The sequence below is a fragment of the Lepus europaeus genome, chromosome 23 (assembly GCF_033115175.1).
Source record: "Lepus europaeus isolate LE1 chromosome 23, mLepTim1.pri, whole genome shotgun sequence".
Taxonomy (NCBI): Eukaryota; Metazoa; Chordata; class Mammalia; order Lagomorpha; family Leporidae; genus Lepus; species Lepus europaeus.
Window position 1 is genome coordinate 29,574,442 of NC_084849.1, and position 27,084 is coordinate 29,601,525.

Below are 27,084 nucleotides of genomic sequence, written 5' to 3' on the forward strand. Positions count from 1 at the left end.
CACACATGATGTAACAAGTATTGTTTGAGAACAGGTTTTGCAGTTAATTCTCATAGTACAACTCATTGAGGACAGAGGTCCTACATGGGGAGTAAGTGCACAGTGACTTCTGTTAACATAGACTTTTAACGATATTTTCATGGGCAAATACTAAACTTTCTCTACCTCAGTTTTGTCTTTGTGAACTCCTGATAATACTGTCTCCGGGATTAATCTAAGGTATAAAGATTACAATGTAAGGAATTCTCAGAAGGTACTCAGTAATGTTAGTTCTGTATCCAATCCCCCTGTTTATTTCTGTATTTGGTGACTTAAGAATGCTGTGGAATGATTTGCAAGGAACTATAAGCGTCAATAAAACACAAATTAAAATTATTTTCTCAAATCTGGATGTTAAACTATGCCCTCTGCACCTCTGCTAAAAGTTAAACTGTATTCATAGTCATTTATTACTTAAGAGTCGTTTCCATGAACCAGCAGCAAGTAAGATTTTTCTGGAAGGAGACAGAGTTTCTGAAGGAGCAAGGATTTGGGTGTCAGTTAGCAGCGGTGGGTGTCACTGTTTAAGATTTTGGTTCAGGAAAGACGGAGCGCCAACTGATCTTTGAGATTTTTGGGGTGGGAAGGAAGGGAAGGAGGGATGTAAACAAAAGCAGATGCCCTGTTCTCCTGTCTGTCTCCATCTGCTGCAGACAGAAGCCCTTGGGGAGGCCCATCTGGTCTCTTTGGGAAAGCCCCGGCCTGGACTCCATTTCCCAGAGTGCTAGGTGAGCTGACGTACTACGTGCTCCGAGTGCGCATGCTCCAAGTTTGGGCCCCCGGAAGTGCGTTCGGCGCTCTGAGTCAGCTCTACCTGGCCGCGCTGCTGCTTCTCCGGCGTTCGCTGCGTCTCGTGCCGGCAGTCACCAACCGGGCAGTTTGAGCGCACAAAGCCCCAGCCTGCCACCCGCTGCGTCTGTGCTTCAGCTTCTGCCGCCTGTGGGTCCCACGTGCCGGGGCCTTTTCCTGCCCCCACACACCGCTTCACTCCACGTGTGACCTGCTCCGGGGCTTTGCACGGCAAGTATGGAGGGAATGTGTTTGCGGGGCAGGGGTTTGGTGTGAGGTGGCTGGCGGCTCCCAGACCGGGCTCCCTGGTTTCTTAGCGATCCTGGCAGCTTTTCCTGGCAAGGCTAGGGCTGGGGCCCTGGCTGCCCTGTCTCCCACTGCCGCTTCCCAGCCCCCAGCGCCCAGCCCGTCCGGCCGGCTACTTTGCTCCAATTTTCCTGAATGTGCTTTATTTAGTGGTTACAAGAGAAGGCACCGGTGGGGGAAATTGCACAAGCAGGGCCGGCGAGAGGACAGCGAAGGAAGACAGACATTCCAGTTCTCTACATTTAAATAAGCTCAGTTCCCACTTCAGGCTGAGCCTCTGGCTGTGTCCCCGGGGTGCTTCTGGCGGGGCGGGGCTTGGAAGCCTAAAGCCTGGAGCCGGGGGCAGCAGGGGGCTGGGGAAGGAGGATCAGGCTAGGATCTGCTCCAGGGACCCCATCCTGCTTCTTATTGATTGGCCCTGTGGGGTCCCTGGCGAATGCATCTGGCAGCTGTGGTCCTGTGTGTTTGGCTTTTTCCCGATGGGAGCAGCGTGAAGGGCGTGCAGTAGCTTTGTGGATTGATCCCTCTTCGTTAAGTTAACAGACTTTTTTCAGTCTGGAGTTTGAGGCCATGGAAGCATAGTTGATGATTTATTTGGCTGCTTTATGATTTCTGTCTTCAGGCTCTCTTTGTTCTCCTGTTAGCAAGGATGTCAACTGTTATCTGCCACTGATCCCTTTGCAAAATCAGAAGTGAACTGAAGTTAATGCAGATCTGTGTGTGTCAATAACGTGGAGTTAGTTTAATCTGGATTTGCATAAAGTGGAGAACTATAAAAGCATACATGCAAAAAAATAACACTCTCTGCCCAGTTCTTTACAGTCACCCAGTGCCCCACCAAGCTGACTATCTTACAGTCTACACGGTTTTAATTAAGAGGGCCTTGTCTTATTTTGGGTTCTGTGTTTACGCCCATGACACTTTTGACATATTTTCATAATGACTGTGGTCTGTGGAAACATCCATGGAAGTCATTAACGTGAGGAGGCTAAGAAGAGGAAAAAAAAGAAGTACCCCTCTCCCTCCACAGAGTTGTCCATATAATGGAGTAGAAGATGTGGCCTTGAAAACTATTGCTGACTTTTAGTGTAATGAAGTTTTCACATAAATAATTTTGATTACTAATTTATAAAACTCATTTAGAATAATGCAGCCATCTAGGAAGTAAAACTAGAAAGTGACTTGTAGATAGAGCCTCAAACACTGTTTGGGACTCCCATGTGGGTGGCAGGGACCCAACTTTTGGGCTATCTTTTGCCTTTCCCAGGCATATTAGGGAACTCGATTGGAAGTGGAGCAGCTGAGACTGGAACTCATACTCATTTGAGATGTTGGCATTGTGGGAGGTAGCTTAACACATTGCGCTGCAATACTAGCCCATCAATAGACATTTTGAGTGGAATCAGTGGCTATGCAAATGCACAACCTAAAGTTACAAGGGAAGTGGAAAGAAGTTTCTTCTAACTGCAGTTCTAGGAGCCTTTATTGCACATCAGCTCTGACGGGACCAGTAAGTGAAGAGTAAGAAGTCAGAACCTTAGTTTTACTCTAAATCAGGGATGGGGAACATCCAGCCTGTGGTCCATTTAGGGTCCATGAAATCATTTGTTCTGGACCTGCCAAGGCAACTGCATGTTGGATTGGATAATCAATCTACAGCATGCTAATTTTTAATTCAGTAATTTTGTATAGTCCATGAATGATGTTGTAAATCTCCAAATGGCCTTGGCAGAAAAAACATTCCCACCCCTGCAAAATGTTAATGGCAAATCCAAGGCAACTTACAAATCTGTTTAAGAGTGAATGAATAGCTATAATTACCAATCCTGTGAAAGACAGACACTTCTAGACAACACATTCCAGACATCGGTTATGTTTCTACACACTGCCAGAGATGCCAGGCATGTTGTTGAAATGGCTTTATTCCTTCTTAGAAAACAGAAGTGGGAATCCTGTGTGATGAGATAGGCATGTGCATCAAAAATAGTGTTGCTGCTATTAGCTCACATAGACTCTGTTTCTGGAGACAGTGTTAGGTTGCATATGGAGATGCATGTTTGTGCATGCAGTGTGCATGAGGTATCCATGTATACAATTTGTACCAACTCGTATGTACAGATGTTCTTTTCTGTATGCACATTATGTAGAGAGAAGAGACAATGCACATGTGAAGAAATTGCATAGCTCAAAACTGTTGTTTGTATGTATATGAGGCCTGCCATGAGTGGTGCTGCTTTAAAATATAGATTCCTCCACCTACTCTATTGGGTGACTTGGCTTTGCAAAGTTCATTTGCCATGAAATAGTATATTTGAAGGTTTTATAAGTCTGTTTCTTTGCTTAACTTGGGTGCATTTCACCCAGAATGTGTACAGACCCAAGTCAGCTATGTATAGACAACAAGAAGCTGTCTGACTTTTCTGAGTGACCATGGAGTGTTGCTGCTGCCGAGTGGTTAAAGCCTGTGGTGGCTCTTGGCTGAGCATCTGTAAGCCAGAAAGATGGAGTCTGTACCACGTGGAGTTTCCATATTTTCCTCTGCACTTTTTCCCCCCTCTTTCTCTTTGCTGTTTCTGCTGGTCTGCAAAGGGGGTGATTTCCCAGCAATAGTCACTGCCTTGATCTAACATGCTACTTGGCCTGCCTTCTTAGGAAGACTATTTATTGTGTGACAGTGGGCATTGAAAGAGACTGATTGGTCACCTTCAAGGTGGACAACTTGTCATGCGTTCATTCCAACCCTTTGGCAGTGGAGTGAATGACACTACATTAGCAAATGTAGGTTTCTAAGGAATTTGATGGAGGAAAGGGGCTGAAGACACTCATCCATCCCTCATTCATTGCTTTTCTTGTTATACTTCTCTAGTCTTGGGATTATTTTCAGGTTTTTCCATTAATTCACATCCAGTAGACTGCATGTGATTCTATTTTCCTAACTCTCAGCCCTTGTCCACATCAGGCTGTTCTTCAGAGAAGGGCAAAGTGTTTTCAGTCACCATGAAGCATTTTAAGTAGTTGTGTTTTCCTTGTGACTGCAGGACTAACAAGCTGACTTCTCTTGGGACCTAACAGGTTTGCTGTGTGCTTATCCTGGGGCTCACATTTAGCACCTGAAACTGTTTGCCTGTGTGACTGCTTCATATTTCACATTCTTTGTTGTGGAAAAGCTTTTCTCATGTTCTCAGTGCCTGGTTGGGCTACCCCTGCCCATAGTGGAAACTAAGACTTTTTTTTGGCACTTGGAGACTCAGATTGCTGAGTGTAGTGATCTTCTGCATTCATTTAATCATAAAATGCGTTTTGAAATATTTGGTCTGAGGGTAGACAAGGCAGTTTTCCTGGATCCTGGTGAGAGCTGATGAACTGATGGTGTTTTCCAACCCACATTATGTTCTGAGACTTACTTCATTTTATTTTCTTAAGAAAACTGTATCTGAGCTTTGCTCTCCCCCTTCTGAAATTCTTGTGCTTCCATCATGTTTATAACCACAGACACGAGTACACTTTTTTCCTTCTGTTTATGATGCTGAGATGAGCAATGGAGACGATTCAGCTCTCTCCCCTGTCAGCACAGGCTGACTCCTTGAATTAGGCACTGGGATAACTTGGCTGCACCAAAAAGCTTCTGCTTACACTCAGCATAATTTTTCACTAAAAGGCATCCTAAAATCAACCTGCCTTGAAAACCTCTCCTCTGTTATTTTGAAATATGCTGTGAGTGTGTCTTTTATGTCAATGTCTGTAAGCTGGAGGCTTCCCACTTGGAGCAGAAGGCTGCTGAGGGACAGCACAACTGTAGCCTGGCTCTGTTGTTTGGATGTGGCTCCTTTTTCATCCTCTCCTTCCCCCCTGCTTTTTTTTAGTAAGTTTTAAAATTTGTACTTTAAAGGCAGATTTACAGAGAAAGACAGAAGGCTGAGGATCTTGTATCTGCTGCTTCACTCCTCAAATGGCCACAGTGAGCAGGGCTGGGCACGTTGATACCTGGAGCCTAGGACTCCATCCACGTCTTTTATGTGATGCATGATCCATGGATGGCTCTAGTACTTGGACTATCTTCTGCTGCTTCCCCAGGTGCATTAACAGGGAGGCAGATCAGAAGTGGAGCAGCTGTGACTCAAACTGGCACTCATGCGGCCAGCATTTTACACTATAGGTTAAATCCACTGCCTGTAATTCTGGCATCCCAAGTGGGTGATGGTTCATGTCCCAGTTGCTCCACTTATGATCCCGCTTGTACTAATGGTCTGGGAAAAGCAGCAGAGGATGGCCCAAGAGTTTGAATCCCTTCTACCAATGTTGGAGACTTGGATGAGGCACCTGGCTCCTGACTTCCACCTGACTCAGCCCTGGCTAATGTGGCCAGCTAGGGACTAAACTAACAGGTTGAAGATTTCTCTCTCTCTCTTTCAGGATGTATTTATTTATTTGAAAGTCAGAGTTACAGAGAGAAAGAGAGAGGAAGATCTTCCATCAGCTGATTCACTCCCCAGATGGTTGCAATTGCCAGTGCTGGGCCAGGCCCTAGTCAGGGCCACACCAGGATCCAGGAGTTTCATCCATGTATTGCACATGGATGGCAGGGGCCCAAGTACTTGGGCCATCTTCTGCTTCTATTCCAAGGCCATTTGTGGAGAGCTGGATCAGAAGTAGAGCAGGTAGGACATGAACTGGTGCCTATATGGGATGCCAACATTTTAGGTGATGGCTTTACCTGCTATACCACAAATCTGTCCCTTCTTTGTCTCTCCTTCTCTCTGTATAACTCCATTTTTAAAATAAATAAATAAGTCTTAAACTGGCACTCACATGGGATGCCAGCAGTTGAGGTGGTAGTGGCTTAACTCTCCATGGAAAAATACCAGTCCCACAATTCCCTTTCTTTTGGCTTGTGTGTCAAGATCTGGGAGATGCCTGTTGAACAGGTGTCAGCATTGTGTTGGACTATTCTATTTTAGTTTGGTTGTCGTTTGTTGAATGGGGGATAAGTGACCAAGATTAGCTGTAATGTGAACAGTGTCTGAAGCTACCATGTGTTAGGGTGGAACTTATTCAAACTTTTTATTTCTTTAAATATAAATAGAAAGTGTAATCCTCTCAAAGATAATATGCTACAAAGTATCTAGTGGAGACCAATATTCTGTTCTCACCAAACAGTGTCAGCTGGTCTCTGTTTCATCTTTTTAGCCCAAACCTGTATCACTCCTAGAGCAAGGTTAAGCTTTTTAGTCAAGTCACAATTCATACATGTTATTCATTCCCTTCAGAGCATCAAAGCCATAGCTCTGCCATTTGCCTGGTTTGCACTGTGTGGTGGTGCCATCTGCATGGAGATGGAGCCTTTCTCTTGGTGGAGAAAAATTGATGTAGTCTATTTCTCAAAGTGAAATGGAGTTTTGACTGTGATGTTCTTGAGATTGTGATCAGCAGGGTGGGGAAATTTTGTTTAATGTGTTTCACCCTTGTGGAGCGCTCTGTGTTTCTCCTTCTGGTGTACACACAGGGAGCCTACCGAAATATATGAAATTGCCTTTGTGACCATCTCTCACTAGAAGCTAAGGTTCAAAGTGAGGAGGAGACTTTCACCTTGAAATCGCCCTGGATTTGTGCCCCTTGCTCCTTTTCTTTCCTTCAATGCTGGAGCAGCCTTAAACAGAGTTATACTGAGTAGCATTGGTTCTTTTGGTTTTGAGTGCTTGGAAAGCAAGAGAAATGGTTTTTCTGTAGGAAGAGATGGAGGAGGCACTTGACAAAGTTAGGAGTAGCTTTCTTGGCTCCATCATATGTTAACTTGAGTCAGAATCTTTATGTTAACTTATTTTTTTTTTAATTTTTTGCAAAAAGTGGTTTTTTTTGTTTGTTTGTTTGTTTGTTTTTTGCAGGCAAAGTTACACAGTGAGAAAGAGACAGAGAGAAAAGTCTTCCTTCCATTGGTTCACCTGAAAGTTTTATTTTTAAAAGAAGTTTATTTATTTGAAAAGAGAATCGGAGAGAGGGAAAGACACCCTCCTCCATACACACACACACATTCAGAGAGAAGATCTTCCATCTACTGGTTCACTTCTTCAGTGGCCACAACTGTCAGAGCTGGAGATTCATTCAAGTTTCCCATGAAGGAGCAGAGACACAAGTACTTGAGCTATTCTCTGGTGCTTTTCCAGGCACATGACTAGGGAGCTGGATTGGAAGTAGGGTAGCTAGGACATGAACCACAGCCCATGTGGAATCCAGTGTCACAGTGCTGGCCCCACATATGCTGGCAACATATTTAAGGGATATTAGAAGGCCTGTGTATTGCCATTAGATGGCGTTCAGCCCTGTCTTTCTGAGCCATTTTGAAATAAGTAACATTTCTGCAGCAGTCCTGTAGACTGCTCCAAAGGGAGTGTGCTTCAGTGGCATGAGGGGCAGTGATGCAGAAAGGAGGTGAGGGGAAGGCCAGAAGGGAGATCGGGAAGTATTCAAAAGCACAGACAAGACATAGGTCATTTGCGCAGATTGCCAAAATTAAACTTCTATCTTTTAGGCTTTTAAATTTTTTTTAAATTTAAAGTTAATTTCTAAAATTTTTGATATAGTTGACTCACTTTTCAGTTTTATTACATTGCTATTTCTATAAGCAGTAGAGAACTGGTGTAATTAAATGTGAAAAGACAATCCTAAATAAACAGCGTGCAACAGAATTTTGTAGGGAAAGGGTTGAATATGGCTGTGTGTGTGTCTTTTGCTAGGAGCAGAAGTTTGATGATTGCATCTGAGGTCATTGAAATCAGTTTTATGGAAACACTGACCACTTTCACTGCTGCAGTTACTCCTGACTCACACTCCACATTCCTGTGCAAATAGTCCACCTGTGAGCACAGTCAAAGGGGGTGCAGACCTGGAATAATGCACATGTGCCCTTTGCTTAAAGTATTGGAGCTCTGTATTTCAGTTTTCATTTTTTGTGTGTGTGTGTGTAGAGTGAAATATAGCAATTTGAGTTAAGTGTCCTGTCTCCTAGTAGATGACTTCAGTAGGCTTGTTTGTGCATCCATCTGGCATCACAGGTGTTGGGCTCTATATAAAAAAAAGGGCCGGTGCCACGGCTCACTAGGCTAATCCTCCGCCTGAGGCACTGGCACTCTGGGTTCTAGTACCAGTTGCTCCTCTTCCAGTCCAGCTCTCTGCTGTGGCCCAGGAAGGCAGTGGCGGATGGCCCAAGTGCTTGGGCCCTGCACCCACATGGGAGACCAGGAGGAAGCACCTGGCTCCTGGCTTCGGATTGGTGCAGCACGTGGGCTGTAGCAGCCATTTGGGGGGTGAACCAACGAAAGGAAGACCTTTCTCTCTGTCTCTCTCACTAACTCTGCCTGTCAAAAAAAGAAAAAAAAAAAAAAAACTCTTCTGGAATGAATTACTTCCCCTTGCAAAATAATAATAATAATAATAATAATAATAATAAACTATTGATTCAAAGACAGTAATATTATCTATTATGAAATAAAAAAATTCCATTGTTCTTAAATGGAATATAAGAGAAGTTGCTTGTAAAAAGAGGTTCCTATAGGATGCATAATTCTCTATGAATGGGACTGAAGTAATCCCCTTTGATTGTCCCTTCTTGAGGTAGTTCCTGATGGTCATTGCTCAGAGAAATAATGATATTTATAGTCCAGTTATGAATAATCCATGTGTATTTTACACACAAAATGTCAACAGATATGTTTCCCAAAGTCTTTAAAATAAAAGAAGGGAACTTTCAACAAAAAAGAAAGTTGGCATTGTCTGCTATCTTGGGCTAGAATCTGTGCCTTTATTACCCCCTTAGCACTCTGGCTAACTCCTGTTTTGTACATCTCTTTGTGGTGGTTCTTTTTAGGCCACTCCTGTGTCCAGATTCCTAAATGGGTGACACAATCTTTGGCCAGGATGCTGGTCTGTTCCCTCAGCCTAAATGTGAGTTGGCAAGTTTGTGCACCCACTCCAGGGTCAAGGGGGCCCAGAACTGCCCATGACTGGCGTTGCCTCCTTGCTCACTCCAGAGATGGACTCTGCACAGGTCCCAAGTGGCTTTGCTTGGGCCTCTTTTCTTGGTCTCCCTAGTGACCAGGCTGATTCTTAGGTAGGCAGGAAACCTGTTGATTCACATCAGCCTTTGGAACAACGTCTTCTCATCTGTGATGAGATCTCACAACCATTCAAGAAGGGGTGTTATTTTATGCTAAGATGTATCTATATAAAAGTAGGTATCACTGAGGACTGTGTGTCTTCAGGATCAGTTGAACTCACCCAGGCCTGGATGGAGTTCCAGAGTCCTGGCTGCAGGCTGGTGCATTCCCGGCTGTTGTGCGCATTTGGGATGTACCAGCAATGGAAATCTCTCTCCTTCTCCCTCTCCTTCTCTCCCTGACTATCAAATGAAATGAAAAAACAAATGCATAAAAATTGGGGGAAAAATGTTGTTCCTTGTGTCCTAAGGGGGAAAAATTACTGTTACTGTATGTAGAACTCATTTTACAGTTTGCAAATACTCATAAATCTCAACCTAAAGGCTGGTTGACCTCTGCTGTCTGGGCTGGCTACTTTAGCTCCCATTCTGGGATCCATCTCCTTCCATCATCTGTAGTTCAATGTGAGTGCTCATAAACCACAAAAATGCCTCCCAACTTTTCATTCTTGTGTTCTTTATACATAGCTTGGCCATAATCTCACTTTCTTTAGCAGCATGCTAATTCCTAAGATGTGTCATGGGCAAGGAGACAGTGAGGTCATTGATTTTTCTCCAAGTGTTCCCCGTCACAGGTTTATTTTATGAAGTTGATTCTGGGTAGTTGGTAGACCTTGGCTGGATCTGAAGTTGGGATGCAGAGGTTGCTGTTAGAGAAATAGGGCTGTCACTGGCCCTTCCACTGTGCCCCAACCTGCAACTGATGCCTGCCTTGGGATTCTGTTTTTAGAGTGCTGGGATGAGGCAGTAGTGACACAGTAAAAGACAAAAAAAACTTTTAATTTTTAAACAGTTTTATTTTTATTAATATAAAGAGAACAGATTCCATATTTTTCATGGATACAATTCTAAGAACATAACCATACTTCCTTACCTATTTCCCCCTTCTTCCTTTCTGTTTTTAAGGATTTAAGAAGTTGGCTTTTATTCTTTTTTTTTTTTTTTTTTTTGACAGGCAGAGTGGACAGAGAGAGAGAGAGACAGAGAGAAAGGTCTTCCTTTGCCGTTGGTTCACCCTCCAGTGGCCGCCGCGGTAGCGCGCTGCGGCCAGCGCACCGCGCTGTTCCGATGGCAGGAGCCAGGTGCTTATCCTGGTCTCCCATGGGGTGCAGAGCCCAGACACTTGGGCCATCCTCCACTGCACTCCCTGGCCACAGCAGAGAGCTGGCCTGGAAGAGGGGCAACCGGGACAGGATCGGTGCCCCGACCGGGACTAGAACCCGGTGTGCCGGCGCCGCAAGGCGGAGGATTAGCCTGTTGAGCCACGGCGCCGGCCGGCTTTTATTCTTAACCTAATGTTTACCCTCTCACCTCCAGCCTTCCTGTCTATTTGTTCCTACTTTCAATCTAGTCCTTTAGATGTTTGGATTTTTCCTTTTTTTCATCTCTATTGTTGATTACTCCCAGTTCCACAGAAGGAATAATGAATAATTATCATGAACTATCGACTCAAATACAGGAATACTATCTAGTATGGAACATAGAAAAAAGATTCCATTATTTTTTTTAAAAGATTTATTTATTTATTTAAAAGAGTTAGAGAGAGAGAGAGAGAGAGAGAGAGAGGGAGAGAGAGAGAGAGATCTTCCATTTGATGATTCACTCCCCAGTTGGATGCAATGGCCAGAGCTGCACCAACCAAAGCCAGGATCCTGGAGCTTCTTCCAGATCTCCCACATGGGTGCAGGGGCCCAAGTGCTTGGGCCATCTTCCACTGCTCTCCCAAACCACAGCAGAGAGCTGGATCAGAAGTGGAGCTCCTGGGGCTCCAACCAGTGCCCATAGGGGATGCTGGCACTGCAGGTGGCAGCTTTACCTGCTATGTCACAGCACTGGCCCCTGCATTGATTTTTAAATTACTTGTAATTTCTTTTTCTTTTTTAAAGGTGGATTTGTTTATTTGAAAGACAGAGTTACAGAAAAGGAGAGGCAGAGGCAGAAAGAGATCTTTCCTCTGGTCATTCACTGCCCCAAATGACCACAATGATCAGGCAGGCCTAAACTGATGCCAGGAGCTAGGATTACATCCACGTCTCCCATATGGAAAGAGGGACCTGAGCACCTAGGCCATCCTCTGCTTCTTTCTGAGGCTCATTAGCCAGGACTGGATTAGAAGTGAAGTAGGCACCCATATGGAATCCAGCACTGCAGGTGGCAGCTTTACTTGCTAAGCCACAGTGTCAGCTCCAGATTCCATTTTAACAAAAGACAATACAGAATTCTTCTAGATGACTTTTCCCCATGGCTACACCAATAGGAATTCATTTCTTGTTATAATGTGACCCTGATGAATTATTTCCATGTTCTCTGATTAACATTCTCTGTTGGTTGAGGAGGCTGGCAGGTTGGGAGACCAGGGAAAGAGTACCTATTTTGTGTTTACTTGTGCTGAGCTTCAGGGAGGCTATTCAGGAAGTTTGTGAGCAGGAAAACTGGGGTTGGAGGTGTGAAACAAGGCAGCATAGAGGGTAAATATAGAGGAAATAAACGCAAGGCCACATTCAGAGAGAAGTTTGGTAAGAAAGCCACGTGTGATCAAAGAGCTAAAAAGCAGGAAGGGAAATTTGAAGATAGAGATCAGAAGAAATGGGAAATTGGAAGCATCTGAAGGAATTCTGACCCTGATCACACAGACTTGTTGAAGGTGTGGGGACACAGGCTCTTGCATTTATATTGGTAGGAATGTAATGCAGTAGAGTCTCTTTGGAGGATAATTTGGCAGATCTCTCTACAAAATACTTGAAATGCAAATGTCCTTTAGTATGATTCAATTGTAGAAACTTACCTTACATAAATTTGGTCAAATGCATAAAGACTGTAAGTTGTTTGTAATACTGTTCATGATGGGAATAAAACAGAAACAACCTAAATGTATATTGATAGGGAATTGATAAACCCATACAATCAAATGTTAAGTATGTAATTGTTCTGAAAAATGATTTAAGGACAGATTGCTTATGTAATGCAAGGTACAGAAAAAATGCCCCCCCCCCCCCTTTTGACAGGCAGAGTGGACAGTGAGAGAGAGACAGAGGAGAAAGGTTCATCCCCCAAATGGCCACTGCAGCTGGCGCACCATGCTGATCTGAAGCCAGGAGCCAGGTGCTTCTCCTGGTCTCTCATGCAGGTGCAGGGCCCAAGGACTTGGGCCATCCTCCACTGCACACCCGGGCCACAGCAGAGAGCTGGACTGGAAGAGGAGCAACCGGGACAGAATCTGGTGCCCCAACTGGGACTAGAACCCAGTGTGTGCTGGAGCCGCAGGTGGAGGATTAGCCTATTGAGCTGCGGCGCCAGCCATAAAATGTCCCCTTCTAAAGAAAAAAAAAGACACATGCATATATATCTCATTTTAAATTTTATTTACTTATTTTCATTTCATTCATAAGGCAGAGAGACAGGCTGGAAGAGATTTCTGCCTGCTAGTTCACTCCCCAAATGAATGTAATTGTTGGGACTTGTATAGGCCAAAGCCAGGACCCAGGAGCTTTAATTGGATCTTCCTCATGGGTACAGGAACCAAGGATTTCAGCCATCTCCACTGCTTTGCCAGGCACATTAGCAGGGAGTTGGATCAGAAGTCAAGCAGCCAGACAAAAAGCAGTGCCAATAAGGAATGCCAGCATCAAAGAAGGTATTTTAACCCATTACACCACAATACCAGCTCCCTGAATATGTATATTATTTATTTATTTATTTGATAGGTAAAGTTACAGATAGAGAGAAAGGTCTTCCTTCCATTGGTTCACCCGCCAAGTGGCCACTATGGCTGGCGCTGTGCCGATCCGAAGCCAGCAGCCAGGTACCTCCTCCTGGTCTCCCATGGGGGTGCAGCGCCCAAGCATTGGGCCATCCTCCACTGCCCTCCTGGGCCACAACAGAGAGCTGGACTGGAAGAGGAGCAACCAGGACTAGAATCTGGCGCCCATACAGGATGCCATCGCCACAGGCGGAGGATTAGCCAAAGTGAGCCACAGCGCCAGCCCCTGAATATGTCTATTATGAATGCACTTCAAAAAGCTCAGGGAAAATGAAGCTAAAAGATGACATTATTTTGGTGTGAATATTGAAATTAATTCTTTTTTATAACACATAGTACATAAATGTGTTTGAAATCTTGTATGCATTGACTTCAAAATTTATTACAGCAAAGCAGACTTTTTTCATGACACTTTAAAGTACCCTTGTTTACATGCATATAGATGTCTCAGAAGACAATATAGGAGACTTTTTTTTTTTTTTTTTACAGGCAGAGTGGATAGTGAGAGAGAGACAGAGAGAAAGGTCTTCCTTTTTGCCGTTGGTTCACCCTCCAATGGCTGCCGCAGCTGGCGCGCTGCGTCCGGTGCACCGCGCTGATCCGATGGCCGGAGCCAGGTGCTTCTCCTGGTCTCCCATGGGGTGCAGGGCCCAAGGACTTGGGCCATCCTCCACTGCACTCCCTGGCCACAGCAGAGAGCTGGCCTGGAAGAGGGGCAACCGGGACAGAATCCGGCGCTCCGACCAGGACTAGAACCCCGTGTGCCGGTGCCGCAAGGCGGAGGATTAGCCTAGTGAGCCGTGGCGCTGGCCAATATAGGAGACTTTTAAGAGTAATGTGTTCTGGGGGACCTGTGCTGTGGTGCAGCATGTTAAAGCCCTGGTCTGAAGTGCCAGCATCCCAAAAGGGCACTGGTTCTAGTGCCAGCTGCTTCTCTTGCGATCCAGTTCTCTGCTGTGGCCTGGGAAAGCAGTGGAGGTTAGCTCAAGTTTTTGAGCCCCTGCACCCACTTGGGAGACCTGGAAGAGGCTCCTGTCTCCTGGCTTCAGATTGGTGCAGCTCTGGTCATTGTGGTCAATTGGGGAGTGAACCAGCAAATGGAAGACCTCTCTCTCTCTCTGCTTCTCCTTGTCTGTGTGTGTAACTGCAATAAATCTTTAAAAAAAGAGTAATATGATCTGGGAAATATAACTAGTATAGACAGAAGGGGTAATGTTTTCATTTTATGCTCTTCTGCAGTATTTAATAGCTAGTATGTGCATTATTGCTAAACAATTATTTTTTAAGGTAGAGACGGGGAGAGAGAAATATCCCATTACTAGTTCATTCCCCAAATGGTTGTGATATCTAGGGTAGCCCAGGATGAAGCCAGGGACAAGAAACCCTATCTGGGTCTCCAACACAGGTTGTGGGGATCCAAGCACTTGGGCCATCTTCTGCTGCCTTCTCAGGTGCATTATCAGGAAGCTGGATTACCAGGAAGCTGGAACAGAAGAGTAGCCAGGACTGATATCAGGCTTTCTGTTATGGGATGCTGGCGTTGCAAGCAACAGCTTAATCTGCAGAATCACCATTCTGCCTTCATACATTATTTTTATAATGTCTCCCTTTATAACATCTCTTTTAAATAGTCAGGTGTCCAGTAATTGGGTGTATGTATATTTATTATAGTTACATCTTCCTGTTGAATTGACCCCTTAATCTTAGTGCCCTTGTTTTTCCCTTTTAATGGTTTTTGTGACAATGTCTATTTTGTCTGAAATTAGGGTGACTACACTTACTGATTTTTGGTTCCCATAAGCATGTATACCTTTTCCATCCTTTAATTTTCTGACTGGGTTTCTTGGTGAGATGTGTTTCTTGTAGGCAGCAAATAGATGGGTCTTTTTTTTTTTTTTTCATATCTTTTTTTTTCTTTGACAGGCAGAGTTAGACAGTGAGAGAGAGACAGAGAGAAAGGTCTTCCTTCTGTTGGTTCACTGCCCAAATGGCTGCTATAGCTGGCATGCTATGCCGATCAAAGCTAGGAGCCTGGTGCGTCCTCCTGGTCTCCCATGTGGGTGCAGGGCCCAAGCACTTGGGCCATCTGCCACTGCCTTCCTGGGCCACAACAGAGAGCTGGACTGGAAGAGGAGCAACTGGGACAGAATCCAGTGCCCGAACTGGGACTAGAACCTGGGGTGCCGGCTCCGCAGGCAGAGGATTAGCCTAGTGAGCCATGGTGCTGGCCACTCTCTTTCTCTTTTTCTCTTTCTCTATTTTCTTTTCTTCTCTCTCTCTCTCTCGCTTTTGTTTGAATGCTTAGGCAGCCTAAGCCCCAGAACATGTGATGTTCTGGGAATCTTGGGGCACCTCACAGTCTTACATGGATATGCAATTCCCTGTCAGTCCTCCCAGCCACACTCGGGTGCCTCCTCTCAGCTGGTTACTGGGTTTGTGGACACAAGCTGTGGCAGTTTTCTTCTTAGCTCTTCCTTGAGATTGCACTCTCCACTTTTCTTAAACTTTTTCCCCTTAGACTAGAGCAGTAAGCTCCCTGCCTATTCTGCCATCTTGGAATCTCATGGTCTTATATTTAGATTTTTAACTCACCATGAGTTAACTTTTCTATAATGTAAGAGGTGTGGGGTTATATTTTCAGACTTCTGTATATGGATAATCAGTTTCTTTACTGCTTGCTAAAGAAATTCTTCTTTTTCCACTGCATTTTGATTCCTTTGTTAAAGGTGAGTTGCCTGTGGAAATGTGGGCTTATTTCTGTGCTGTCTATTCTGTTACACTGAACTATGTGTCTGTTTATAAGCCAGTGCTTTCATGTTTCTGTAATTTGTCTTGAAATCAGATATTGTAATTCCTTCAGATTTATTATGTTTTTAAAGATTGCTTTGACCATTTGAGGGTTTTCTGGTTTCAAATGAATTTGAATTTGTTTTCTCTACTTCTGTAAATAATTTATTTTCTTTTTAAGAAGATTTATCTATTTCAAAGGCAGAGTGACAGATACAGTAAAAGAGTTCTTGAATCTGCTAGTTCACTTCCCAGACACCAACCATTGCTGGGGTTGAGCCAGGTCAAATCCAGCATCTGGAGCTCCATCTAGATCTCCCACATTGTTGGCAGGGACCCAGGAAGTTGGATCATCTATTAATGTGCTTTTCCAAGCACATTAATAGGGTGCTGGATCAAAAGTATAGCTGTCAGGACTTGAACACTTGTTCTGATATGGGATACTGGCATTGCAAGTGGCAGCTTAACGCATTGTGCCATAGTGCTAAGCCCTCTATGAAGGATTTCATTGATGCTTTGATGATAATTGCATCAAATGTGTATATTGTATTGGATAGTATAAAAATTTCAAAGATACAAGTTTTTTCAGTATTGGAATGTTAGACAGCTTTCCAATTGTTATATATTTAATTTCTTTCATCATTGCTTTGTGATTTTGTTGTAGGAGGCTTTCAAATCCTTAGCTGAATTTATTGTAAGATATTTTATGTTCTTGTCGTACTTGTAAATATATTCTTATAATTTTTCCCAGTGAGTTCACTGTTATGTACAAAAGTCGTACTGATTTTGTTTTTATATTATATTGCCAATTTTACTGATTTCATTCATCAGTTCCAGTTCTCTTCTCCTAATAGACCTGTGTTATCTACTACCTGAAATATAAATTTGAATTCTTATTTTCCTGTTTGAATAGATACTATTCTTCTCTTTGATTTCATTCATTTGTATCATTTCCTATTTTTATTAATCTAGCTATAGAATTACCTTTTCCTATTTGAAGAATCAGCTCTTCATTTTTATCAGTTTTAATATTGCTTAAGGTTATTCCTTATTTGCTTCTGCTGTGATAGTTATTATTTACTTTTCTGTACTGCCCTTGGATTTGACTCATTCTTGTCTTTCTGGGTCTTTGAGAAGGATAATAGTTGCTTATTTCTTCCTTGTGTTTCTAGATGTTTTGGCCATTTGAAGTCATAGTTTTTAGTTTCTACATTTCTCTGATAATTGGATCTTCTATGTGATTGCAGGACATGGTGGAAGCAATGAGGATGTATTGATTTACTAATAAAATACCACAGAGGATATGATTTAAGTCATGGAGATTTACTTCTCAGTGCTGTGGAGGTTGCAAATGTAAGATCGAGAGCATAAGAGGCTTCGTTTTTCCATATGCCATGCTCCTGATGAGCCTCACACATATGCTATCACTTGATTTGCTTTAAAGCACTTTCTCTTAGAGTCTCATTAGTTGTGAGCACTTCAAGGTATGAGTTTTTAGGGAGGCACATTTCAGTCCATGACCATAAAAGGGCCCTATGTTTTGCATCATAGACAGCCATCTCTGGAGGGGACAGAGAATTTGAAATGAGTGTTAGGATTTCTCATATTATTACTTTTTTTTTTTTTTTTGACAGGCAGAGTTTAGTGAGAGAGAGAGACAGAGAGAAAGGTCTTCCTTCCGTTGGTTCACCCCCCAAGTGGCCGCTACAGCCGGTGCACTGTGCTGATCCAAAGCCAGGAACCAGGTGCTTTTCCTGGTCTCCCTTGTGGGTGCAGGGCCCAAGGACTTGAGCCATCCTCCACTGCCTTCCCGGGCCACAGCAGAGAGCTGGATTGGAAGAGGAGCAACTGGGACTGAATCCGGCACCACAACCAGGACTAGAACCTGGTGTGCTGGCGCCGCAAGGCGGAGGATTAGCCTATTGAGCCGCGGTGCCGGCCTCTCTCTCTTTCAAATAAGTAATTTAATTTAGAAAAATAAATATACCCCAGTCTCTAACATATCTCTAAAGCTCCCACCTACTTGATCCCTTGATTCCCAGATTGTGTTCACAGTGTGCTTTCACAGAAAACTGGAATTGAATCAGGAGTGGAGTTGGCACCCAAATCCGTTCATTATGGAATGTGAATGTCCATAGCAGCATCTTAAAAACTTCGCCAAATGCCCACTCTCAAATTTGCTTCAGGATGGACAACAATGTTCTGTTGAGAGTGGTGATATTTACACACGACTAAAATCCGTGTAAAATATGACTTCCCTTCTCTAGGATACATTGCATCTTTTTTTAGAAGATGTGGATATAAATTCATGATAAATTAATAGTGTAGTAGAAGGTGGTTCTAAAAACATTACTCTGGATGGCCTCGTTAGGAATGATGATATTAAATTTATCTGTCTTCTTAAAGAATATAAAATAAGTAAATATATAACTAAGTATGGTCATACAGAAGTGAAGACTAATACTTTTATTAGTGATGAATCAAAAATCTGATTTCAGGTCTTATTTTTTTCTAGTATTAAGTTTTTTTTTTAAATTGATATAGGGTAAACATGAACATGGGAGATTTTTTCTCTCTTTTATGTCTTCTAGTTCTTTAATGTTGTGTAGTTTTCATTGTAGAATTCTTTCACCTCCTTGGTTAAATTTATTCCAAGGTATTTGATTTTCTTTGGAGCTATTGTGAATGGTACTGATCTTAAAGTTCTTTCTTGTGCATGGCATAGTCTGTGTACTGATTTTCTGTGTTACCTTTATATCCTGCCACTTAACCAAACTCATTCCAAAAGTCTTCTTTAAATATCTGGTAGATGGGTCGGCACTGTGGTGCAGCAGTTTAATGCCCTGGCCTGAAGCGCCTGCATCCCATATGGGTGCTGGTTCGAGACCTGGCTGTTCCACTTTTGATCCAGCTCTCTGCTGTGGCCTGGGAAAGCAGTAGAAGATGGCCCAAGTCCTTGGGCCCCTGCACTCTTGTGGGAGACCTGGAGGAAGCTCCTGGCTTCTGACTTCAGATCAGTGCAGTTCCAGCTGTTGCAGCCAGTTGGGGAATGAACCATCGGATGGAAGACCTCTCTCTGTCTCTCTGCCTCTCCTCTCTGTATAACTCTGACTTTCAAATAAATAAATAAATCTTTAAAAAAAAAAGTCTGGTAGAATTCAGCAGTGAAGCCATCTGGTTCTGGACTTTTTTTTTTTTTTTTTGACAGGCAGAGTGGACAGAGAGACAGACAGAAAAGTCTTCCTTTGCCATTGGTTCACCCTGCAATGGCCTCTGTGGCTGGTGCGCTGCGGCTAGCACACTACGCTGATCCGAAGGCAGGAGCCAGGTGCTTCTCCTGGTCTCCCATGGGGTGCAGGGCCCAAGCACTTGGGCCATCCTGCACTGCATCTTAGGCCACAGCAGAGAGCTGGCCTGGAAGAGGGGCAACTGGGACAGAATCCAGCGCCCCAACATGGACTAGAACCTGGTGTGCTGGTGTCCCAAGGCAGAGGATTAGCCTATTGAATTGTGACGCCGGCCTGGACTTTTCTTTGTTGAAGGGTCTTTATTACTGATTCAGTTTCCATCTTGTTTATTGGCCTGTTTAGATGTTCTGTATCTTCATGACTAATTTTGGTAGATCTTATTTTCCTAGGACTCTATCCATTTCTTCTTGGTTTTCTGGTTTGTTGGCATACAACTCTTTGTAAGAATTTCTTATGATTCTTTTTATAACTGTTGTTAACATTTCCTTTTTCATCTCTGATTTTATTGATTTGGTTCTTTTTTTTTGTTAGTTGCGCCAATGATGTATCAATTTTGTTTAGTGTTTTGAAAAACCAGCTTCTCATTTCATTGATTTTTTTGTGTTCTTTTATTGGTTTCAATTTTGTTTATTCTTTTCTAATTCATGCATGTATTCCAATAGTCTCTTTGTGGAGTCTTGGTTTCCCTATATATAAGATCCTGTCATCCGCAAACAGGGATACTGTTAGTTTCTCCTTTATAATTTGTATTTCTTTTATTTTCTTTTCTTTTATTATTGCTCTGGTTAAAACTTTCAGAACTATATTGAATGTCTGGTGAGAGTGAGCAACTTTATCTGGGTCTAGTTCTTAGGGGAGATGCTTCCAAGATTTGCCATATATCACCTTGATTTTGTTAAGGAATGTTCTTTCTACACCCAATATGTTTACAGTTTTTATAATGAATGTATTTTGTGTTTTATCAAATGCTTTTTATGCCTCTATTGAAATCATTATATGGTTTTCATTCAGTTTGTTAATGTGATGTATCACCTTTATTGTTTTGCATATATTGAGCCATTCCCTCATAGCAGTGATAAATCCTTCTTGGTCTGTGTGAATGATCTTTCTGATGTGTTGTTGGATTCGATTAGCAAGTACTTTGAAGAGGATTTTTACATCTATGTTTATCAGTGGTATTGTTCAATATTTCTCTTTCTTTATTGTATATTTTTTTCTGGTTTTGGAATGGAGGTAATGCTGTTCTCATTGAGGAGTTTGAGAGAATTCCCTAATGTCAGGAGACCAGAGCTTCTTACAGGTCTCTCACATGGGTTCAGTGGCCCAAGCATTTGGGCCATCGTATGCTGCCTTTTTAAACACATTAGCAGGGAACTTGTAGTTCAAGGATATAGAACCCAAAAGTCCCTTTTATGGGTGGCCCTTGAGAACTAATTTTACATATGTCCCAGGTAATTTAGAAGGCATGTGAGCCCCTAGAATGAAGAAGACACAGAGAACACAAGGACAGCACCTACAGAATTTATTTAGGCTGATTTTAGTATACCTTTCATTGGAGAGGGTCCCATAAAAGATGGGCTGATTTGTAGTATTATTGAAAATTAATTTTTGAAATGAGCCATGCATTGCACCATAACCCAAGAAGATCTATTAGGTGTTAGCCTTGTATGTTCTTCACAAGTGTATCAAATAGTCTCCTTCAGTAAGGATGTATGCTTGTTCTCCTAAAAAAGTTCGGTGCAGTTAAATTCTTTGTAAAAATTGTGTCTGATGCCAAACTCAATGAGGTGCCCATGTATACCCTAGAAGAAATGTCTTTTCAAGGTGAAAGCAAGCTGAGCCTGAGGAGCTTTTAAAAAAGCTTTGAGCAAAACACATTTTTCTTGCTTGTAATAGCCAAGAAATGTCATTTACCTATTGAGAGGCATCAGATATGTTAATATGAGATATAAGGCATTGTAGACATAATGGATGCCGTATAACATTAAGATTTTAGTCATCTACCATGAGGTGCCATTTATTTTTTCCAGATTTAACAGGTAAATGAGTTTGCCAAATGGTGAAAGTTGGAATAAAAAGCTTTTATTAATTAAGTGTAATGTAATAATTTTTCCCCAGAAAACTTTTACTTAAGGAATACAACTTTGATATATTTCATAATTAGAACTTTAGGAACATGTTGATTCTTCCCACTGTACCCACCATTCCACTCTCACTCCTCTTCCCAGTCTGATTTTTTACTAACATCTGGTTTTTAATTAATTTTATAGACAAGATAAGAGCTCAACAAATAGTACAGAAAAAAATTAACTGTTCCTCAGCAGTTGAGAAAAGGGCTGTTCAAAGTCATTACTTCTCAGTGTGTCAATTTCTCTTCTATAGATTACAATTTAGGTGCTCCATTTGTTATCACAGGTCAGGAAGAACATACTACATTTGTCCTTTTGGGACTGGCTTATTTCACTCAGTATATTTTCCAGCTTCATCCATTTTGCTTCAAGTGACTCAGGTTTTTTTTTTTTTTTTTTTCTTAACCCTGCGTAGTACTCCATGGTGTCAATATCCCATAACTTCTTTGTCGCATCTTCAGTTGAAAGGCATTTGTGTTCATTCCATATCTTAATTATTATTAATTCAGCTGCAATAAACATATGAGTACAGATAACTCTTTTCCCACATCTTTGCCAGCATTTGTTTGTTGATTTCTGTATGAGAATCATTGTAATGGGGATATGAAACCTCCCTGTGGTTTTAATTTGCATTTCTCTGACAGCTCGTGATCCTGAACATTTTTTCATGTGTCTATTGGCCATTTGGATTTCCCCTTTTGAAAAATGCCAGTTTGGGTGTTGGCACAATGGCATAATGGGTAAGGCTGCTGCTTGCAGTGTTGGCATCCCATATGGGCACCAATTTGAGTCCTGATGCTACACTTCCAATTCAGCTCTCTGCTATGACTTGAAAAAAATAGCAGAAAATGGCCCAAGTCTGCGGGTCCCTGCAGCCATGTAGGAGACCTGGAATAATCTCCTGCCTTCTGGATCTGGATCTGTGAAGCTCTGGCTATTTTGGCCAGAGCTCTCTCTGTCTCTCTCTCTGCCTCTGCCTCTTTATAACTATTTCAAATAAAATAATATAATAAATAATATAATAAAAATATTAAAAAATAATAAAGATGCCTGTTTAAGTCCTTTGCTCATTTCTTAAATGGGTTGTTTTTTTGTTGTTGAGTTTCTTGATCTCTTTATATATTCTGGTAATTAATCTTTTATCAGTTTCATAGTTTGCAAATAATTTCTCTCGTTCTGTTGGTTGCCTCTTCACTTTGCTGAGTAGAAGTGTTTCCCCTGGGAATGTTTTGCAGGGTTTCCCCAATGTTATCTAATTATTTAATGGTATCTAGTCATAGATTTACCTCCATTTTGGGTAGATTTTTAATATAATAAAATTCAATACATGAAGACATTGAGTTTCCATTTATCATGCCATCTTAGCTAATTTATTTTGGGAATCTATGAATTCCTATTTTCTCTAGACAAGTTCTGACTTAAGAACTATATTTTATTACTCACCCTTTCAGACTATCTCTTCCAACTGTCGGATTTGTTTTTTTTTTTTTTTTTTTTTGGACAGGCAGAGTGGACAGTGAGAGAGAGAGACAGAGAGAAAGGTCTTCCTTTTGCCGTTGGTTCACCCTCCAATGGCCGCCGCGGTTGGCGCGCTGCGGCCAGCGCACTGCGCTGATCCGATGGCAGGAGCCAGGTGCTTCTCCTGGTCTCCCATGGGGTGCAGGGCCCAAGGACTTGGGCCATCCTCCACTGTATTCCCTGGCCACAGCAGAGAGTTGGCCTGGAAGAGGGGCATCCGGGACAGGACCGGTGCCCCGACCGGGACTAGAACCCGGTGTGCCGGTGCCGCAAGGCGGAGGATTAGCCTAGTGAGCCGTGGCGCCGGCTAAACTGTTGGATTTTTTGACTACACTTGACTATTGAAAATTAGGCAATACTGTAGTTAAGTGAAATATACCAAGTAAACTATTTTTCTTCTGATACATATTTTGGAACTGATCAAAAATTTGTATTGAGTACCCTGTTTAAATTTAGTAGGAATCCAGGGTAAGACTATTGTTCACGCTACTGATTACATCAGGAAACTTTGTAAATAATGCATACAGAACCAGAGAAAGTTGATGTATATCTCATGCTGTCGAGAATAAGAATCAGTATCTTTGTTATCTTTTTTAATTATACCATTTAAAATAAATTTTAGATTTCCAAATGGATCAAATTATGCGCTTTTTAGAAATATATACATATATACAAGTGTAGTTTATACCTTTTCATTTTTCTGCTTTATCTAGATTCTTAAAAAGATTTATTGGGGCCAGTGCTGTGGTATAGCAGTTAAAGCCTCCACCTGTAGTGGCAGCATCCCATATGGGCAGTTGTTCATGTTCCAGCTGCATCATTTCCAATCCAGCTCCGTGGTAATGTGTCTGGGAAAATATGTCCCAAGTCTTTTAGCTTATACACCCATGTAGGAGACCCAGAAGAAACCCCTGGCTGCTGGTTTCAGATTAGACCAGCTCAACATGGCAGCTATTTGAGGGTTGAACAAGCAGATGAATGATCTCTATTTCTCTCTCTCTCTGGAACTCTGCCTTTCAGATAAGTAGTTTTTAAAGAAGATTTATTTATGTATTTGAAATAAATAGTTTGAGATCATCCATGCATTGATTCACTTGCCATAATGGCTACTATGGCCAGAGGTGGGCCAGAATCTAAGAGCTGCATCTGGGTCTGCCATGTGGGTGGTAGAGGTGCACACACTTGTGCCATCTTTTGTTGCTTTCCCAGGAGCAGTAGCAGGGAGCTGGCTCAGAAGTGGAGCCACTAATACACAAAATGGCATGCATATGGGATGTCAGCATTGTTCTTTCCCATCATAGCATCACAGAAGGTTTCTGGTCTTTCCTCCGAACACTTCTAGATTCTTCTCCTTAACATTGCTCATTTATGAGTCAATATTGTCCCTCTTTTAGCCTGCTGTTCAATACCCCTTGGCAGATTCTGGCCATTTGTGACCTGAAACTCCTGTTTCCCTCTAGTTTGGGTATTTTTTATAGCCTTTAGAACATAGATTTGACTCCCTTTTGAATGCTTCTGTGTGGCTGCCCAGTGCTCAGTAAGTCTAAAAAGAAACCAGATCCTTGGGGCCAGTGCTGTGGCATAGCAGGTAAAGCTACCACCTGCAGTGCTGGGATGCCAAATGGGTGCTGGTTTGAGACCCAGTGGCTCCACTTCTGATCCAGATCTCTGCTATGGCCTGGGAAAGCAGTAGAAGATGGCCCAAGTGCTTGGGCCCCTGCACCCTCATGGGATACTTGGAAGAATCTCCTGGCTTCTGTCTTCGGATCAGTGCAGCTCTGGCCATTGCGGTCATCTGGGGAGTGAACCAGTGGATGGAAGACCTCTTCCTTTTTCTCTGCCTCTTTTTTCTCTATAACTCTTGACTTAAAAAAAAAAAAAAAAAAAAAAAGGAAACCATATCCTTCTTTCCTCTCTCATACCCATATGTAAAATACACAACTGTCAGTGTTGTTATGTGACAGAATTGATATGTTGACCAAAAATGTTCTATCACAGGTGATGATAACATTTGAAGACCTCGCTGTGTACTTTACCTGGGAAGAATGGCAGAATATGAACAAAGCTCAGAAAATCCTGTACAAGGATGTGATGCTAGAGACTTACAGCAGTCTGTTCTCCTTGGGTGAGTGACATCCATCACAAGCTGAATGGCAATATTTTCTTGCTATTTGACAAATAAGTGAACACTTCATAAAATTTAATAATGGGCAGGTATAGAATTTAAGTCCATGAATAATCTGAATACCTGCCATCGAGGAAAGGATTCATATTGGAACATCTGCTGCATAGCTCCTAGACCAAGCTGTACTCCTGTAGTTAACCCAAGATAGATTTAACAAAGTCTTACATTGTTTCTATTAATAGGACAATGCATTAGCAAACCTGATTTGATCTTCAAGTTGGAGCAAGGTGCAGAGCCATGGATGATGGAAGAATGTCTAAATCAGAGCCTTCCAGGTCAGTTTGCACATAATGGGCAGGGGGCCAAGGCAGAAAGAGTGCAACAGGTCTTGACTGGTGCTCTTTCCATGAATTATTACCAAGTCTTACTCCTGATGACAGCTGGTTTTGTGCACCAGACACTCAGACACAGAGTATCTAGGGGTACCAGTATTTCTCCAACTCTTTTGTTCTTGGGTGAAGATATTCTTTGATTTCAAACAAAACAAAACAAAACAAAAACAAAAGCCCTTCCAATCCTCTTCTGATGTTACTAAGGCATTTTTCTAGTTTAGATACATTCCTCAAATGCTAATTTGTCCTCTTATACACTTACATACCTTTTTCTTCATCTAGTTATTAATTCCTTTGGTGCTCATTAACTGGGTAATTTATAGACATTTGTTACTTACTTATCTCTCAGATTGAGTTTCCAATCATGGTTTTGCCCAGGCAGAAAACTTAATACTTTAGTATCTCAGGACTGAACCACTAAATGCTGTCTCTTTCTTGTCCCTTCTTTTATTTTTATTTTTTTCTCTGTGACTATCAGATAAATAAGGAAATGGTAGGTTGTTGGTAGAAAATGGAAGGTTGTCATTTTAAAAGTGAGCCTGTGGCTGACAACTCCCTGTTTCATTCTCTCTTTGTCTCATTCTCTGTCTCTCTGATTCTTAAGTAAGTAAATGCTACAAGGTGGTCATGAATAAGCCTCTATGCTGACATCAGAAATCATGGAACTAAGCATGAAAATCATGGAGCTAAGCATAAAAATAAGTGATTCTAGACTCATTAAGAAAGTCATGGGATTCTGAGTCCCAAGGTCAAGTAACCTCATTGTTTCATATTTGTTTAAGAGTAGAGCTTGAAGTATGAATTTTCTTATTTTTCAGTATCATTGAAAAACAAACAAACAAACAAAAAAGATGTGAAAGGCATAGGAAGTAAAGTCTTCTATGAAAATAGGAGAAAACTGATCAAGAGCCTTAGAAACTCAAATTACCGGCCGGCGCCGCGGCTCACTAGGCTAATCCTCCGCCTTGCGGCACCGGCACACCGGGTTCTAGTCCCGGTCGGGGCACTGATCCTGTCCTGGTTGCCCCTCTTCCAGGCCAGCTCTCTGCTGTGGCCAGGGAGTGCAGTGGAGGATGGCCCAAGTCCTTGGGCCCTGCACCCCATGGGAGACCAGGAGAAGCACCTGGCTCCTGCCATCGGATCGGCGCGATGCGCCGGCCGCAGCACGCCTACCGCGGCGGCCATTGGAGGGTGAACCAACGGCAAAAGGAAGACCTTTCTGTCTCTCTCTCACTGTCCACTCTGCCTGTCAAAAAAAAAAAAAAAAAAAAAAAAAAAAAAACAAAAAACCTCAAATTACCATAGAGGAGTGTTTATAGAAAGAATTGAGCGGAGATAACCAGGGATGGTAATTTCAGAATGAACTAGAAAACATTTTTTTACAAAAGTAAACACACCTGGGTTGCAGACACAATTCCATAAACTGGTAAGGAGTATATACCCAAGATGGTACATTGGGACTTTTCTGCACCTGTTGTAGTTCTGAGAAGCTGAAGATGTCAGGTTTCCTTAGGAATAGGAGGCTGCTGTTACGGAGTGCAGAAAAAACAATTTTTCATTTGAAAAATCCCACAAAAGCCATTTGAACATGAGATGGCCATAGATTCAAATCTTGTCCCTTAAATGTGCTCCTGCTTAGAGTACAGAAGCATTTCACTCTTTTCCACCTTCAAGTAAATGATCCAATAAAAATTTCCCATATTTATACTTGCAATATCAGAGAAACACAAAACACAAATTTTATGAAAATAAACTGGAAACAAAGGACAGGGAAAACTTGGT

The 27,084-nt window shown here is 42.3% G+C and overlaps 1 protein-coding gene across 1 annotated transcript in view; it reads left to right on the top strand.

Annotated features, from left to right (window-relative positions):
* The first annotated feature begins 834 nt into the window (after positions 1 to 834).
* LOC133751980 (zinc finger protein 260-like) overlaps positions 835 to 27,084 on the top strand; it is a 31,665-nt gene continuing 5,415 nt past the window's right edge. Inside the window, 3 exon segments of the mRNA XM_062182261.1 lie at positions 835 to 1,059; positions 24,784 to 24,910; positions 25,153 to 25,245. Of these exon segments, the coding sequence (XP_062038245.1) occupies positions 24,787 to 24,910; positions 25,153 to 25,245 (217 nt within the window). The 5' untranslated portion in view covers positions 835 to 1,059; positions 24,784 to 24,786.